The sequence below is a fragment of the Mustela putorius genome, unplaced genomic scaffold (genome assembly GCF_011764305.1).
Source record: "Mustela putorius furo isolate JIRA1106 unplaced genomic scaffold, ASM1176430v1.1 tig00000281_pilon_pilon_pilon, whole genome shotgun sequence".
Lineage (NCBI taxonomy): Eukaryota > Metazoa > Chordata > Mammalia > Carnivora > Mustelidae > Mustela > Mustela putorius.
In genome coordinates, this window is record NW_025421343.1 from 16,855,849 (window position 1) to 16,875,245 (window position 19,397).

General features: G+C 38.5%; 1 protein-coding gene across 1 annotated transcript in view; it reads right to left on the minus strand.

Moving 5' to 3' along the window:
* Positions 1–17,110, minus strand: part of ZC3H6 (zinc finger CCCH-type containing 6) — a 55,123-nt gene extending 38,013 nt beyond the window's left edge. The window contains exon 1 of the mRNA XM_045079141.1: positions 16,650–17,110. Within this exon, the coding sequence (XP_044935076.1) occupies positions 16,650–16,681 (32 nt within the window). The 5' untranslated portion in view covers positions 16,682–17,110. The remainder of the gene's footprint in view (positions 1–16,649) is intronic.
* Between the last annotated feature and the right edge of the window lie 2,287 nt (positions 17,111–19,397).

Sequence of the window (19,397 nt, forward strand, 5' to 3'; positions counted from 1 at the left end):
GTCAGAGGCACCTGGAAGGCTTTCCCTGAGCAAGTCATGAAGTGACTAATTCTAATGAGGAGTTCTAGCCTAAGAGATAAAGGGCTGCAGAGGGATCCGTGGCAGGCAGAGATAATAGGATAAGCAAAATTTCTGTGTAGAAGAACTGAGACAATGCCAAGGTCACTGGATTATAAATAAAATGGGAAAGCTGGTTTAAAATTATGCTGGAGTGACGGGTGGTTCTAGATCATGCAGAGCTTTGACCATGTCTGGGGTTTATTTAATATAAATGAGAAAGCACTGAAGGGTTTCCAGGTGAGGAGCTGATGTAATTAGATCTCCATTCTGAAAGATAACTTTGAGAGTAAAAAAACAAGACCTAAAGGGGAAATAAAACAGATAGCAGGAAAGCAGTTAGGATGCCACTGCAATAAACAAGCAAGAATCTAGGGGCACCTGGGTGGCTCAATGGGTTAAGCCTCTGCTTTCAGCTCAGCTCATGATCTCAGGGTCCTAGGATCGAGCCCCGCACTGGGTTCTCTGCTTGGCGGGGAGCCTGCTTCCCCTCTCTCTCTGCCTGCCTCTCTGCCTACTTGTGATCTCTCTCTCTCTCTGTCAAATAAATGAATAAAACATTAAAAAAAAAAAAACAAGCAAGAGTCTAGAAGAAGAATGGAACATATTTGGAGAACCTAATAACTTGACATTGCTCCCTCAAATACACACAGTATGAATGGGAATGTTTTTTCTACAACAGCGTTGAAGCAAAAAAAAAAAAGGCTGAAAACTATCAATTCAAGAAATTAGTAATTATTATCATTCAGGCGACCCTCCATGAATATTATAAACATTCTCATGATTGATATGTTTTTTTAAAAGATTTTATTTATTTATTTGACAGAGAGAAAGAGAGAGATCACAAGTTGGCAGACAGGCAGGCAAAGAGAGAAGAGGAAGCAATCTCCTTGCTGAGCAGAGAGCCCCATGTGGGGCTTAATCCCAGGACCCTGAGATCATGACCTGAGCCAAAGGCAGAGGCTTAACCCACTAAGCCACCCAGGCGCCCCAGATTTGTATGTTTTAAATGTCACCTCCTTATTCCTTAGATCGTTCCTTTGAACAGGATCAACATTTTTCTTAAAAGTAGTAAGGATATGAATGAATAATGTGTAAATATTCTATATCACAGGAGCACACAATCCCCATCATTTCAGCCTCAAAATGTTCACAGCAGGCATTATAATGATCTGATGCAGGTAATGAATATATCAGTAACATAATAATGGAACATATAAATTCAAGCAATTTAAACTTCCTGGTGAACCTCCCAGTAACATAATAATGGAACATATAAATTCAAGCAATTTAACTTCCTGGTGAACCTCCCACTATAAATTTAGTAGAGAATACACCATGAAGTTATTAATTAAAAGACTTAAAGAAAAGGAGTCCTTAGAAGGAGATCTATGTGGGACGCCTGGGTGGCTCAGTTGGTTAAGCAGCTGCCTTCGGCCCAGGTCATGATCCCAGCGTCCTGGGATCTAGTCCCACATCGGGCTCCTTGCTTGGCAGGGAGCCTGCTTCTCCCTCTGCCTCTACCTGCCACTCTGTCTGCCTGTACTCACTCTCGCTCCTCTCTCTCTCTGACAAAAATAAATAAATAAATAAAATATTAAAAAAAAAAAAAAAAAGAAGGAGATCTATGCTTTTATTTAAACACGTTTTTTCAGGAAATAAAAGGTTAGAAATAAGTGAGCTATACATTCAACTAAAGAACTCAGAAATGGGTAAACCCAGGAGAAGAATGAAAATAATAAATATAAGGGAAGAAATCAACAAAATACAGAAAACAAAAGAGAACATAAATAAAACTAAAGGCTCTTCTTTAAGGAAAGCATTAATATTTAAGGAAAGCACTATAATATTCATTATAGTGCCAGTTTGTCTTCATAGTCCTGCAATCAATCTCTCACATCTAGATATTAACAAATAAAAAATGCAAATAATTCCATTTTAGCTGTTCCTTTTCTAAAAAAGGGTAAACTAACTTTGTTATTGTCCCCAGAAAGGCCATAATACTGCCTAGAACAGAACCTTTAAAAAAACAGGGTCATCAGAGGATTACGGATATGTGACTTTAACAAATACTTTAAAATATAATTCTCAGCACTTTTTTTGTCTATACTTTTTATTATCTAATTCTTTTACTATTTAAGGTTATCTTCAATTCTAGCAAATGTGTTTATGATCAAGTAACAGTAACTCTGAAGTAAAATAACACCTTAAATCAAATTTACAGTAAAAAAAAAACCCAACATGATAGTTAACAATTACTGAATAATTACTATGCTACAGAGATGTTCAATCAGTTCACTTCATTTTCATGTTAATTATGAAATATGTTGTTATCCTCATTAAACAGGTGAAGAAAAGGGACAAAGTGCTTAACTGATTCTGCTAGTAGATGACAGAGCTAGAGCCCAAACTCTGTCTGATTCCCAGATCCATAATTCTTTACCATGTTGTTATAACAGCTACACACATTTGGTGTTAGGAGGAAACTGCAAATAGCCAAACCACTTAATAGCCACTAATGTAAAGAAGATTATTTAAGAAGCTCACCAACTGGTGGGTAGGATATCGGGGTGTTTACTGTAAACTTTTTTCAACATCTTTGCATATTTGAAACTTTTTGTAATAAATGTTGAAAAAAAGAAACTTCATCCACACACATTTAAGTGATATTTTAAGAGATGACAGAAAAACTGTTAACGTCTAAGAGTTGCATTTCTAACATGCAAAAGTAAATATGAATTACTTCAATTCCACAGAAGTTATTTTATGTTATTTTTTTTAAGATTTTACTTATTTGACAGAGAAAGAGAGAGAAGGAGAGCACAAGGAAGCAGAGCGGCAGGCAGAGGGAGAGGGAGAAGCGGGCTCCCCACCTAGCAGGGCGCGCAATGGGGGACTCCATCCCAGGACCCCAGGATCATGACCCGAGCTGAAGGCAACATGTAACCGACTAAGCCACCAAGATGCCCCCCACTGAAGTTCTTTTAATGTTTATAAGGAAATGGCAGCCACCAGGCTAGATCAGTTGGACTGATAATATGGGACTTAGAGTTATAAGGTACTATGGGGCTTTCTTTTTACTGAACAGTATTTTTTTAGGCGCTCAAAGGAAATTGGTCAAAAATTTTAATTGTATAGATATTTTAAAAAGTAAAAATAATCAAATCACATAGAGGTGGAAAATAGGTTTCCTGTTCATTTCAGGGTCCCAGACAAGCAGATAAAGTAGTGGTCCAGTTTAGTTGGAATGTAGATCAGTGCATCCACTGTGCAAAACAGTATGTAGGGTCCTCAAAAAACTGAATATAGAAATACAATCCACTAATTCCACTACTGGGTATCTATTCAAAGAAAATGAAAACAGTAATTTGAAAAGATATATGCACCCCAGTGTTTACTGCAGCATAATTTAAAACAGACAAGATAGGGAAGCAACCTAAATGTCTATTACTAGATAAATGGATAAAGAAGATGTGATGTATAACACACACATACACACACATAGGAATATCACATATAATATATGTGATATATATATATGTGTGTGTATATACACGTACATATACACATACATACAGAGTAGAATATTATGTGATACACACACACATGCACACACACGCACGGTGGAATATTATTCAGCCCTAAAAAGAGAAAAAGATCTTGCCATTTGTGACAACAGGGATGGGCAATAGAGGGTATTATGCTAAGTGAAATAAGACAGACAAAAACAAATGTCATATGATTTCATGTAAACATGAAGAATCTAAAAAATAAAACAAGCAAGCAAGCAAACAAAAATCAGAAATAGATTCATTCAGAGAACAAACCAATGGGTGCTAGGGTGGAGGGCATTAAAGGAGAGGTCAAAATAGGTAAGGGGAATAAAAGGTATAAATTTCCAGATATAAAATAAATAAGTCATGGGGATGAAAAGTACAGCATAAAGAATATAGTCAATAATATTGTGTAATAACATTCTATGGTGACTACACTTACTGTGATGACCAATGAGTAATGTACAGAATCGTTGAATCACTATGTTGTACACTAATCTAACATAGTATGTCAACTGTACTTTAATTAAAAACAATTTTAAAAATATATATTATCAGGGCACCTGGGTGGCTCAGTGGGTTAAAGCCTCTGCCTTCGGCTTGGGTCATGATCCCAGGGTCCTGGGATCAAGCACTGCATCAGGCTCTCTGCTCAGCGGGGAGCCTGCTTCCCGTCCCCTCTCTCTGCCTGCTTCTCTGCTGACTTGTCATCTCTGTCTGTCAAATAAATAAATAAAATCTTTAAAAAAATACATATATATATATACATATATACACACACATGTATTATCCCACTGTTTTCTGGCTTCCAGGGTTTCTGATGAGAAGTACTGTTTAATTCTATTTAAAAGTCACTTATATGACTTGGAAAAAAAAGAAAGTGGTGCAGTTTAGATTAACAGCTCTCATAAGATGAAAGCCTCCACATCAAAGTCAGAAGAAGGAAAAAAAAAAAAAGAGAGAGGAATGCTGGAAGTAATGGAAACTGCTATGTTATCACTAAAGGTTCGCCATTTAATAAAAACAAAAAGGAGCTAAGCACCAATATCCAGAAAAGAGAGTCAAATACTAATGAGGTAGTTGGCTGCCAGAAGAGTAATTTTCACCTAAATCTAAAGAAGACCCAAACCAAAATCAAACAAACAAACACCTTATTTAATGAGGACCCAGGATTCTGGCAAAGTGAGCCCACCTGAACCTAGAAATTAGAGCAGGAATGTTAAATAACCAAGTTTGTGACATGTTAAAACCAATTACTTAAAAAGGCATTGTGTAGGGGGCGTCTGGGTGGCTCAGTGGGTTAAAGCCTCTGCCTTTGGCTCTGGTCATGATTTCAGGGTCCTGGAATCAAGCCCTGCATGGGGCTCTCTGCTCAGCAGGAAGCATGCCTCCCCCGCACCCCCTGACTGCCTCTCTGCCTACTTGTGACCTCTCTCTGTGTCAAATAAATAAAATCTTAAAAAAAAAAAAAAAGCATCATGTAAGGTAGAAGAACAAAAGCTCTAGAGCCAGAAAGATATGCACTCAGATTCTGCTTCCCAGTCATATATTACCTATACTGACTTGAACCAATTATCCTTCACCTTAACACTCAGTTTCCTTATCTGCAGATAGGATCAATCAATCTACCATCACAAAGTTGTTTAATGATTAAGTGAGATAAAGTTAGTTAATTACTTAGCACTGTTCACAATAGATAGCCCCCAACTGAAGTTTCCTCTTCTCTTGTGATTTACCTGAAATATGTGCGTTTTAATAGAATGGGTATGGAAGATGACAGATACTTTCACAGAACCTGGGCAACGTTACAAATCCCAAAAGCATGGACTTCAAAGGGGAAATTTCTTTTATTCTTCCATCAGAGAATAACAATGAAAAATTATTTCAAATAAGTAAATGCAGCAAAGAAACTGTGGTGGACCAAATCTGGAGTCTGTTCCTGAGGCTTTTCTCCTTTATCCTATCACTAAGCAATACTCAGCAACAGTCTGTGTGAAAGCCTCCTATATTTCCGAAGTCTCCTGGACCCAACAAGAAAACACAAGATGGAACATAATACCTAGGGTTCATAGTAATTATAGTGACAATAGATATTCATGATGAACCAAAGTAACTAAGGAAAAAAATAACAGTAATTGTCTAGTTAGTAAGAGAGGAAGGTATGCCACAAATTTTATTTACAAAGCGATCCTTTGGAAATATTTATAATAAAATTATAGTTTCTGATAATAAAATATCTATTGATGCTAAATTTCCTGCCCAGTGCCAGATAGAAGAGGCATTGCTGTATATTAATCTCGGGAAATGAAGAGTTGTTGTTGTTTTTTAAGATCTTATCTATTTGACAGAGAGAGACAGTGAGAGCAGGAACACAAGCAGGGGGAGTGGGAGAGGGAGAAGCAGGCTTCCCGCCGAGCAGGGAGCCCCATGTGGGACTCGATCCCAGGACTCCAGGATCATGACCCAAGTAAAAACAGATGTTTAAAGATTGAGACACCCAGGCGCTCCTTGGGAAATGAAGAATTTTCAAATATATCCTTGAGCTTGTATGGTTGACATCATGAAAGAAAACTGTATTACTCCTCAAACATCCTTTATGCCATAAGCTGAGATAGACTATTACGGGAATAAAACAATATTGTGTGTTAGGTTGCCATATGCTTTTTTGAGATTACATTTTTTAAAATTATTTTTTATATTTCATTTGCTATCTTGTTAACTCACTAAGCTAAAATTCATTTCCTTTCATTTCCTTTCAATTTATCCTCTTGACTTAGGCTCTCCAGTATAAGCTGGGGAAACTAGAAACTCAATAGAAACCAATCTCAGCAAATAAAATACACAGAATTTGAAAGCTAGAAAGTAATCTTCTAGGGGTCATGACATCATAACAAAAGTTGAAAAAGTTGGGGCACCTGGGTGGTTCAGTGGGTTAAGCCTCTGCCTTCGGCTCAGGTCATGATCTCAGGGTCCTGGGATCGAGCCCCATATGCGGCTCTCTGCTCAGCAGGGAGCCTGCTTCCCCCCTCTCTCTCTGCCTGCTGCTCCGCCTACTTGTGATCTCTCTCTGTCAAATAAATAAATAAAATCTTAAAAAAAGAAGTTGAAAAAGTTTTGATGGATGAATCTAGAGTAAACTGGGTAAAATTACCTACAACCCAATAATATTCAAAAAAATCCCACTTGGTTGGTTAAAGTTCCCAATATGCCAAATTACTTGCTATCATATTACCTATGATATGAGGTATCAGGGCTCTAGGTTTTGGGGAGTGTTCCTGGAGTTATTTTTTTTTTTTTAAACATGTCAAAATTAGGCTTTGGTCTAAGTATCCAGCTAAAGCATGTTTCTCCATTCTGCCTTGGTCTGCTTCAAGTCATTTCTGGATCCCTGAATATGACAAGACTAGAAATTACATGACCCTTAGGTTAGTTACTATTATATCTAATCAGCGTAATAGGTCATATATACTAAAAAAACCACGTCATCTGGATTTACTATTATTATCTGATCCATTTTCCAGGTTAAGACAGTATTTTAGGTATAGCTTACAACAAGAATCTCCTTGTGTGCTTTATATACTGAAATTTTATCAATTCGATGAAGTACAAATGAACACTAAGGTAAGAGAAAAATGTGCAATTAATGATTATGAAAACCATTTTATGTACAAAAGAAACTAACAATCTTCAAATAGCCAAGTAGAAAATAGGAGTAATAATATTGAGAGAGTAATCAAACCCCACACACAAGAATCCGCGATCTAGTACTTTATAGTCAAGTGCCAGTCATCAAGAAAATCCAAGCAAAAGAGGTGTTGGTTCTTCTGATCTCTATGCATTTTTAATAAATTCTCTTAATAGGTTAAAACCTGTACGAAATAGAATTCTTGTTTTCTATAGCTAAAAATGTGCTGACGTAGGTAGATTTAACTGATCTCATACTCTTTTAAAAATATGTGAGAATATTCTTTATACACTCAATTTTTAATGTTTTAGGATTTAGAAAAACTGTCATATAAGATGAATTTGTAACAAAGTAGGTCGAAATTGCCTGGGATCAAGTAACAGCTAAAAGGAAAAAAAACCCAAACCCCTTTATGGATCCAATATCCCAATCCAGCATCTGGTGTAAGATTTTTTTTTTTCTTTTAAATCCTAGTTTCTTTATTATGGAAAATCATCAACTGGGTGTTGGGACTGGTGTTAGATTTAGTACCATCAAGAGGCAACAGTGGCAAGTATGAAATCAAATGCTACACAAACTGTCATAAATAGTTATTTACTCTCTAAATCAGTTTCCTAAACTATAAAATGAAGATATTGCTATCTGTTCTGTCTACATGAATCATATGAATTAAAGTACATGAATTATAGGGGTACTTGGGTGGCTGAGTCAATTAGGCATCTGCCTTTGGCTCAGGTCATGGTGTCAGGGTCCTGGGATCCAGTCCCGCATATGGCTCCCTGCTTCTCCCTCTGCCCCTCCCCCGACTCATGCTTTCTCTCTCTCTCTCTCTCTCAAATAAATAAAATCTTAAAAAAATAAAGTGTGTGAATTGTAAATAATATATGTAAAATATTGAGTATCACAAGTTCTAAACCTAGAACAAGTTCTAAACCTAGTTTTCTATCACTTTTGTAAATAGATTGTTAATAATTAGTACATGGTGTTATAATTTTAATGATAATTAACTTAGGATTCCCTTTAAACACTCCTTGGGACTTGCTTTGGCTATTTGCCACTCAAAAATGTGGGTATGATTTATAAAAGCTGATATATTATAAGAGTTCATTTGAAGTAGTAATATTAAGACATTAACTCACATTAAAAACAAAGCAAAGCATGGGGTGCCTGGGTGGCTTAGTCAGTAAGTGTTATGACCCCATCTCAGCTCAGGTCTTGGTCTCAGGGTTGTGAGTTCAAGCCCTGAACTGAGCTCTGAGCCTACTAAAAAGAAAAAAAAAAAAAAAGGAAAGAGAGAGAGACAGAAAAGAAATATAAAGCTATTTTACACTAGAGAAAGGTTGTTCTTTGCCAAGAGTAATAATAATCTGCTGAAACTGCTTTTGCAAAGGTCATCCAATGACTGCTATTTAGGTTGGTAAATGGGATCAGCAGTTAAGCAATACCTCCCAGGACCCAAACACCTCAAAAAAGATACTAGAAATAGTATTTCCTCAGAATAGTATCATCTCAGAAAGTTCAACCATAAAATCAAGATAAGGTGAACCAAAACAGAGATAAGGAAGTCAGATACACAGGACCAAGTAAAAGATGACTAACTAAATTTAAGATATGAACATGCAATGAAAAGAAATGTACCTATCAGAAAGGTGGGCTGGTTAGCAACAGAAATGATGAAAAAGGAAACACAGAGAGAGAGACAAATGTGGCCAGTGCTGATGTAGAGTGGCCAGGGGAGAAGATATTTTATAAGGGTGATAGATGCAAGTAAGTGCTTGGTAGATACATTATAAAGATGGAAAGATCACTCTATCTGAGCACGAAGCCATTTAAACTTCTAGTCATTTACAATCAACTCCCTCATTCTAATCCCATGCTCTTATTCATTAGGCAATATTTGATAATTTGGTTTTCCATATAGCATTCTACATGGAAAGAATACCCTCCCTGATGCAAATATCTAATTCTCATTTTACATTACTGAATTGGTATTCTGATACACACACACAAATACACATATTCTCTTGTGATAGGGATTTCTATCCTTGAATAAAAATGCAGGTTCTAGAATCAGATTACTTGAGTTCCCACTGATGTACTCTGCAACCTTGGGAAATTCATCAATCCCTTAGTGTCTATTTCCTCATTTGTAAAATGAGGGCTCCTGTGTAGGGCTGTCATGAAGATTAAATGCAATAATTCATTGTAAAGCACTCAAAACAGAACCTGGCATATAGCAAGCACCAGGTAAATGTTAGCCACGTTTATTACTTTTTAGGATGAATTAACATCTCCAAGTCTGATCAGCTGAGACCTATGTGTTTCTGAATCTGAAAAACTGAAACAAGGCCACTGGGGGCATCGATGCACAAAAGAATACTGGGATAGCCCTAGACTGACTTGAGGCTTGATGTGATAAATTCAAAGCCACCCGTTTCTGTGAGATTTTTTTGGAAACCAGATCCCCCGTCTGTCCAGGTGAAAACTTCATTCATATAACAAAGGGTCACAAACTCAACTGCCTACATGATCAGGCAAGTCACCTAATGAGCAGACCTCAGGTGCTGAGTTTACAAAGAAAAGTATCCCTGAAAAGACAGTGGAGGATGAAGAACACAAATCATATCTAATGGCATTCAAACACAAACATTTTTAAACATCCTGTTAGGCAAACTACAACGTAGACAGATTTTAGGTGTGAAGGCCAGATGCTTGCAAGCCCTGAAGCACTCTTTCATTCATCCTTTTAAAGGTCCTAACTTAGGATATCCTGTGGCCAATTTCTAACCCTTACCTTTATCTGCTCTGTGATCATCCCTTCTTTGAAACTTTCTCCTCCCTTGGCTTCCAGAAAACTTGTCTTCTTTATTGTCTACCACATAGCTCGTCATTTTGACTGACATCTTCGCTAAAAACTCTTCGACTTTATCTCCAGTTTTATGAACTCTAAGAAATATCTCATGAATGTTGCCTTTTGTCTGCTTTCTCATTGACAATGCTATTGATCAGGTCCTTGTTACCCAATTTCTAGACTTTTACAGTAGCTTTGACTCATTCCTTTCTTTCATATACCGCACCCATTGGCAAATCTTATTGGTTCTATCTCTGAACTATATCCAAAATCCAACCATCTTCTCCTCAGTGGCCTAAAACCATTATTACTCCTCACTTAACATTACCATAAGCAACTTCTTTTTTACCATTCCTTTACCACAGCCTGACTCTGTTCCTCCTCTGTTCAAATCCTCCTGTGGCTCCTTTACCACTCAGAGTAAAACCCAAGTTCTTTATAGATTTTATTATTTTTATTTATTTGACAGAGAGAGATCACAAGTAGGCGGGGGGGCGGGGGAGAAGGCTCCCCGCTGAGCAGAGACCCTGACTCAGGGCTTGATCCTAGAACTCTGGGATCATGACCTGAGCAGAAGGCAGAGACTTTAACCCATGGAGCCACCCAGGTACCCCAAAACCCAAGTTCTTTAAAGTGGCTTTACAAGGCCCTACACAATTGCCCCTGTTGCCCATCTTATTTCATCTCTTACTTCTCTCCCCCTTGCTCACTGTTTTCTCTAACCACACTCCTCCCTTGTTCTTTAATTACACTAAGCTCATTCCAGGTTCTGGGCTTTTTTCACCTTCTGTTCCCTTTACCTAAAGTGCTTTTCCCCCAGACATACTAGGCCTGGATTCCTCTCTTATTCCAGGGCTTTACTCAAATGTTACCTTTTCAGCCGAATGTTTCTCTAAACACCTATATAAAATGGGAATGCCCTTCCTACACCCAAAGGGTACCCCACCTCCCTTTCTACCTTATCAGCATTGACCACATTTGTTTTTCATATTTATCGCCTCTTTCTCCAAATAACATGTAAGCTCCATTAGGCAAAGGATTTTTTCTTTACTGATGTCTTCCCCAAGTCCAAAACAATATATACTGAATATTAGGTACTTAAGATTTAATGGAAAGTATTGAAAAGTTCCCTAAATTGTCTTCCTTCTACTAATCTTCCCTTTCTATAATCTGCCTCCTCCTAGCCCTGAGGTATCATGCCAGAATGGCATGATCATGTGAGTTTGAGCCCGGTTGGATATAGAGATTACTTAAGTAAATAAATAAATAAACTTTAAAAAAAACTTTGAGGAGATCTTTATACCACTCAGGGTCAGATCCCTAATTCACTGAAGACTTTTCCTCATTCCTGAAAATGTTGTACACGCTTCACATACTAACATTTTATCATCTCTGAACCTACCATGCCAGTTCACTTCTTCACGCTTTTCATATATTTGACTCTGCGTGGCCAAATTTTACTCATCTTCCAGATGTAGCTACTTCCATGATGCCTCCCTGAAGCTCCCACCTATGCCACCACGGCACTCAATTTATATCATCTTCCCCTCATTGGCCTAAAACTATCATCACCCGTCACTTAGATTACCAAAGGCAACTTCTTTTTTACCACTCCTTTACCACAGCATGACCCTGCTCCTCTTCTGTTCAAATCTTCCTGTGGCTCCTTTACTATTACAGGACTTTACTATTATAGGACTAGTGCTATAACTATGTATTTACCAATCTGTTTCCCCTACTACATTGTAAGATCCCAGAGAGCAAGTCTGGTGATACTGTATTGAGATTTGCTTCCCCAGTGCTTAACACTATATACTTGGCATAGAAATCTGTTGAATGAAAATTTAAAAGTAAATGAAATAGTTTATGAAGGGCTAGGAAAGGAAAAATAGAATCTAAGAGTCGAAGTGCTTTCCAAAGTTAAACCTCAATGTGATGTATAGTTTGAGTTTTTTACATTTGCTAAAGAAAAGCTCATTTTGATAGTTTTAACAATAAAGTAGTAGACTCAGGAGTAAATGATAAACTAATGATAGAATTTAAGTTTTGCAAGATGAAACAGTTCTGAAGCTTGGTTGTACAACAATGTGAAGGTACTTAACACTACTGAACTATCCACTTACAAATGGTTAAGATGTAAAGTTTACATGTGTATTTTACCATTAAAAATAAATTAATTAGTAGCCCAGTGAAGGGGGGCATTTGCTCAAGTACACATAGGTATTTTACAGAACATTAAGTGAACTCTCACGTGAAATAAGGCTTTGCAATTTTTTGATTAAAATTACTGACTTATTAAAGTAGGAAGGAAGATTCAATATCACCTAGTTCAACTACCTTATTTCACAAATAAGAAAAATAATCATGGAAAATAGAAAAATATTAACTAAGAAAAAAAAACCGGAATCAAAACCCAGGTTTTACTGAGAATGGAGGGCTCTTAATTGTACACATTACAATCCCCGACAATTTAGAAAATAAAGTCTATGGGCACCTGGGTGGCTCACTTGGTTAGGCAACTGCCTTCGGCTCAGGTCATGATCCAGGAGTCCTGGGATCAAGTGCCACATCAGGTTCTCTGCCCAGCAGGGAGTCTGCTTCTCCCTCTGACCCTCCCCTTCTTGTGTTCTCTCTCTCTTTCAAATAATAAAATAAAATATTAAAAAAAGAAAGAAAGGCTAGAACTTCTTTTATTCCATCCCCATGCAAAGATAATGAAGAGTGAAAATAATACTGCAGGCAGGAGTTTGCATACCTAGGCTCTATCTAGCCCCTATCTGTGGGATCTCATAGATAGGTTACTGAGCATTGTAATACTATACTGCCTCATAGGACTAATGTGAGAATCAAATGAAAACCCTGTAACACATGGAAAGTATAATCATCAGCTCTATCACCAATCCCTTCAGATTCTCCAGTGTAGTCTCTTAGCAATGTTTTAATCATTATGTGTCAGGGGAGACAGAGCAGGGAGAAAATATAACCTACTACAGTTCTGACTAGTTGGGAATTTGGTTCTTGTTTTACATGAGGAAGGAAAATGGGGGAGAGGAGGGAAAGAAGGTAGGAAGGTTGTTCATAATGGGCAAAGAATAACCTCTTCCCAAAGGAAGGTTACACAAAGTCTTATTAATTAAAGACTCTCAAAAGCATAAGCTCTATTACTCATGCTGAAATTAACATTCTTCCCAGTTCAGATCCTGTAAAACTTTTTACTTTTAGCATATTTCAGAAAATTATGTAATAGTTTTATAGGTATATATTTATCTTTCCTACTCTACTGTACATGTGTCCAAACAGGCACTCATAGTATTTAGCCTTTAAAAGTTATTTGTGGGGGCGCCTGGGTGGCTCAGTGGGTTAGGCCACTGCCTTCGGCTCGGGTCATGATCTCGGGGTCTTGGGATTGAGTCCCGCATCGGGCTCTCTGCTCAGCGGGGAGCCTGCTTCTCTCTCTCTCTCTGCCTGCCTCTCCATCTACTTGCGATTTCTCTGTCAAATAAATAAATAAAATCTTTTTAAAAAAATCTTTTAAAAGTTATTTGTGTTTTATTTTAACTGGGTCAACATCCAGTGAACTATAAAGCTAGATGGCTGAAGTTGTGCCTAGAGAACTGGAAGAAAGGGAAGAACTGAATGAAAAGAAAAGAATTTTATCTCCCTTTGGCTTCCCCCAACTCCACCTCTATTCTTTATTTCTCAGATCCTATGCAGAAGTTCTCTCTACTAATATTCTATATATCCACAAATTTATTTATGCATATTGTTACATTAGTGACACATATAAATATATTGAGTTTCACTCACTATAGTGAAACACCAAATTGGTATTTTTTAAATAAGCAACCTCATTTGGCAAACAAATCTTGTGCAAAATGTTCCCCATATAAACCATGTCCAAGAAAACTAGCATTTCTCAAAAGAAAAAAAACTGCACCTTCTGTGAATTTCCATTTCCATTTAAAGTCTCATTCTCATGTAAATTATAATAGCAATATTTTAATTTATATAAAGCAGTTGTAAGTAAAAGTCATATATTCAACTTTCATCCTTGTACTCACAATAAGCCTTAACTTTCAAAAACGTTAGAAAAAGGATATCCTTGAAACAATGCCTAGCACCAAATACCAGAATTCATATATCTTCTCCAATAATTCACAGAAACTTGTATTACAGTATAGAATAGCTATCATATGGAAGCACCGAATATTTCGGAATTTCACAGACTAGTCCATTTTCCCCCACATTTCTTAAGAATCACCTGGGCAGGCTATTAAAAACAGATTACCACAGTCCTCCCTAGAGATTCTGATTCAGTTGCTCGGGCAAGACAAAAATCTTCATTCCCTAAAGTGATTTTGAGGTTCAGCTAAGATTGTAAAACATTAATCCAGTAGAGTCGTTCTCAATTTGGCACCTAATAGAATTACCTGAGGAGCTTTAAAAAATTTTCAAACCCAGGCTGAAGCTCAGACCAATAGAAATGAAAGAAACACTTTTTAAAAAGCTTCCCACAGGAGGCTGAAAAACACTGACCTTGTAAGAACTTGAAAAATTCTTGTAGAACCCTCTTATCAATAAGGAAAGTAGGCTTGCTCAAGTTCCCAAAACTCAGGGGTAGCATACCGGAGTTAGACCATTTCCTGACTCACAATTCACTTTGTTTTTTGATGTAATTGTTTGTTTTCCACACAGGTTGACAGAAGAAAATGTGAAAAAGTTAAACTGTCTCTTCTTGCCTCAAAATAATACTGTCATTTAATAACTGAGTAAGTTAAATGAAGCTTACCTTTTTATTTCAATAATCACTAGAACACATTATTTTTAGTCCTAATATAAAACAAAAAAAGACTAAATATCACTATTATTTAATCTTCAGTTCTTAGTACTAAGCTGTTAATAAATCTTACAAAAACTTCTTCAAACTCTTTTTAACTTCTAATTCGATATTTCAAAATTCCAAATTCTTTTTAAAGCCTGGCATCACAGTTCCTTACTGGCAAAGTTATTTCAATACTTGAATTTGGTGACAAGGTTTCTTCATTATATAGAATACATACTTCTACATATTGAAGCTGCTTTATGAACAAAGAACACATTTCCTTCCTCCATACAAAAATAATGAACTTTAGGGATTGTTCACAGATATTCTGAGTGGGAAATTCAGAATGGAAAATTTCTCAAAATACTAGTTAACCCATTCCAAGAATTCTATCATTTTAATGACAAAATAATGTAACATAATCATGAAAAATATACCAAGTGCAAGCTTACATTGCCATAATTTTTAAGTGTTTTTTACCTTCTAAAAATTACTGTTTGTTTAATTGACCTGTCTTCTGGAGCTCCACTTTCATCACTAGGATATCAAAGTTTTTGAAATATTTTTACCACTCTAAAGGTTGCCAAACATTTAGATATTTCAAATTTCAGTGACTCTTATTTCTGCTTGTGGGGTTTAAAAAAAAAAAAAAAGCGTGTGGACTGCTTCACAAAAAGCTTATCACATTACTTCACAGGTAAAACTTAGGCAATCTGCATCTAGTTTAGACTAGAGTACAATGTATACTTTTGATTACTTCTATTGACAAAGGAGTAATTGCCAGGTTTCATATTTTTAAATATTCTAAATAAGAATTAGATGCAACAGATTTTATTGCAGTAATTTAATAAATTAAACTCTTTGTTTTTACAAGGTAGGTAGCATAGTAAATTAAAAACCTAACCAAAACCTAAGTATGCTATTTGCGCTTTTTAAAATATGAAAATACCTCCAAAGCACTAAAAGGAACCAAGAACGAGCCCTTAAAGCAAAAATAAAATATCAGAATCTCCATTAAATGTTCAAATTATACACAGTACTTAGAAAATGCAGTTAGAGGGGATAATCCGGGGAGTTTTTACTTTAGGAGAAAGCTGTGCTACACTAAGGTCTGAGAAGCCTCCGTACTTTGTGTTAGCATTTTTAACTTGAAACTCAAATTATGAGGAGTAAGACTATAAATACATGGCCTTTGGGGGTTGTTTAAAATTTTCCTTAAAAAAAAAAAAAAAGTTTATTTTTAGGAGTGTGCTAGGGCAGCAAAGAGAACACCCGCTATTACAGATTCCTGGCTGGTCCCATCTGGAAGCGCACAGCGGACCCTGGGCTCGGAGAGGCTTCGTTTCAGCCCAGGCTGGACCGCAGCACCGAGGCAGCACGCGGGAGGCGCCGGGCGCAGACCGAGCGGCAGACGGAGCCGCCCGGGGGCGGGGGGCTCGCACGTGCCGGCCGGGGGCGGGGCCGGCCGGAAAGGACCCCGGCGCGGGGAGGCGGGCGCGGCCGGGCCGACCTCCCCCGCGGCCGCCAGCCTGGGCTTTACATAAGGGCGCACGTCATGGAACTGATGGAGCCACACAGAGACGTCTAAGTCATGCAGGAGGCGCGCGGCCCCGGCCCGCTCCCGCCGCCCCAGACCCCTCCTCTCATCCGACAGAAAGACAGACAAGAAGGGTTCCCGACCTGTCGTGCCCTGCATGTTCAGAGTCTGTCATGTTTGGTCAAGAACGGGGCGGGGCTGGAGGACAGGTCTGCGAGGCCGGCGGCGGCGGGGCGCGGGGAGGACCCCTGCGCCGCCTGCGGGTACCTGCTCCCGGCCGCCGCCGAGAGGTGACGAAGTGGTAAAAACTCACGGTTACTAGTGAGCGACACAGACACAGACTTTCCAGTCTATTAACAACCACGCCAGAGAGATGGGGCTCTAACTGCAAACACTGGGCAACGGCCCCGCGCTGCCGGCGCTGCCGCTTTAGTCTCTATTCGCCGCCGGTGGCTGAGGCTTGGGAGCGGGCGGGCGGGCGGCGTGCAGCGACGCGGGGATTTGGACACTGGCCGTAACGGTGATTTCTCCTCACCAACATGGCGGCACCCGAAACAGGCGGCTCGGTAAAATGGCGCCTGCCGCAACACCTAGCCCGGGACTAAAGGGCAGGAGAGATTCCTCCGCGTGCCGCGGCCCTTGCCCGGCCCGTCGGGGCAGAGCGCGTTGGCCATTGGAGGAGGAAGCCCGTCAATCACTCCCAGGGGCGGGTTCCCATCCTTCTCTCTGAAGCGGCGGAGGCGGCAGTCTGCTGGTGGGGCCAGGCGGCGCCTTGGGTAGCACTGGGCGGGGGAGGAGGCCTGCGAGCCCGGTGCTGTCGATTCGCGCCTCTGGGCCCAGCTCGTGCTGGCCCGCTGGGAAACGGGCGCGGGGGCTCAAGACGCGCCCTAAAAAAGGGCCCCAAAAGCCATGCTGCCGCGTGGTTTGGGATGGGTTGATGAAGCAGAGGCGGGTGTTGAGTCATTTTTAAAAAATCACTTCGGTCGCTTAAATAATGGGAAAATGTGCTTCCTCTACAAGTTTGCGCCTTTTTTTGGTAATGTCTGGTGCTGATAATTGCGTTTTGAAGAAAATAGCATGGCATGTGACTTTTTCTGATTCTAAATTTACTTACCCAATTATTAAATAATAGTATTAATAAGAGTAAAAGGAAAATCAGATTTGTTTAGTTGAAACAGTATTTCATATGTGAAATATACACGAATATTTTGTAAATAAAAACTAGCCATCAGATGTCTTTATACTTGTGAACCTGACCTTTGGCGATAATTTTTTAACGACAAGTCAATGTTTTGGCCTATTTACTAAATAAACTTCTGAAGCAAAGTTCCTTGTTTTGTAATGGAATGATGAACTTAATGGTAAATTCTGTCAGATATCTTTGTGGTGAATGCATCTGATTAACGTAATAAATGCAGTCCATTCAGAAGCAATCGCAATTAGTAAATTAAATTTAAAAATAAAGATATGTACATGGAAAAAGAAAAAAGAAATCAAGCTTTTTTTTTTTTTTTTTTTTTTTTTTTTTTTTGCTGTTAAATTGAATGCAGCCATTGACAAGACCTGCACACTTGATAGATAATTCTGCAGGCGTTTGCCACATTTTGACATAATACATTACTAGGAAACTTCCAGAAAACGGATCTATTTTGTCTGGAGTAACAATAATTAGCATTTGGAGTTAAGATTAGAATCTCTAGGTCTTTGTCTATTGTAACTATTTTACTTAATTTAGGTCTTAGGGTAGCTAATTCAGATACCCCGCTTCTTATTCTCCCACACTCAAGGACTGAGCCATCTTGGTGCTCCCTCCCTTTATATATATATTTTTAAAATAGCTCTATTGATATAAAAGCATGTACCTGAAAATTTACCCATTTTAAGCGTACAGTTTAATGACTTTTAGTAGATTTTCCAAGTAATGCAACTATCACCAACATTCAGTTTCAGAACATTCCATCCCCCAAGTGTCTTGCCACTCCTGCCTCAGGCAACGGATAATCTACTTTTGTTTCTATAGATTTGCCTTTTGAACATTTCCTGTAAATTGAATTATATGTTATTTGATTCTCCCTTTAAAAGACCCAGTCTTGGGGCGCCTGGGAGGCTTTAAGCCTCTGCCTTCGCTCAGGTCATGATCTCAGGGTCCTGGGATGGAGCCCCATGGCGGGCTCTCTGTTCAGCAGGGAGCCTGCTTCTTCCTCTCTCTCTGCCTGCCTCTCTGCCTACTTGTGATCTCTCTCTCTTTCTGTCGAATAAATAAATAAAATCTTAAAAAAAAAAAAGAAAGAAGAAGAAGAAGACCCAGTCATCTCTACGTAATTTGAATGGAGCTCAGCCTTTTACCCTCAGTAAATAGTTTCTGAATAAAATGAGTCTTTGCTACTTTAATGTCTGGCTTTGTTTATCTTTGACAGTCATCCCACCCTTAATGCACACAAATATTGTAATCACTATAAGGGTGCCAACTGGGGAAGGAGTGCTACTGGCATCTAGTGGGGAGAGGCCAGGGATGCTGCTAAACATCCTTTTACACACAGGACTGTCAATTACTCAGCCCCAAATGTCAAAATGCTGACGTTGAAAAACTCTGCTCTTGACAAGCAGAACTCAAAGTTTTGAAGATTAGAAGCAAGAATTAAAAAAAAAAAAAAAAAAAAAAAAGCAAAACTTCTACTAGGGTGTCACGGGAATAATAAAGGAAGGGTCGACTCCTATTTCCATGGTTTGATTCCCATGCCCATGAATCCTGACTATGGGAGAAACAGCACCTTTTTTTTTGTTTTTTTTGAATATTTTATTTACTTATTTGAGAGAGCGAGAGAATGAGATAGAGAGAGGATGAGTGGAGAAAGGTCAGTGGGAGAAGCAGACTCCCTGCTGAGCAGGGA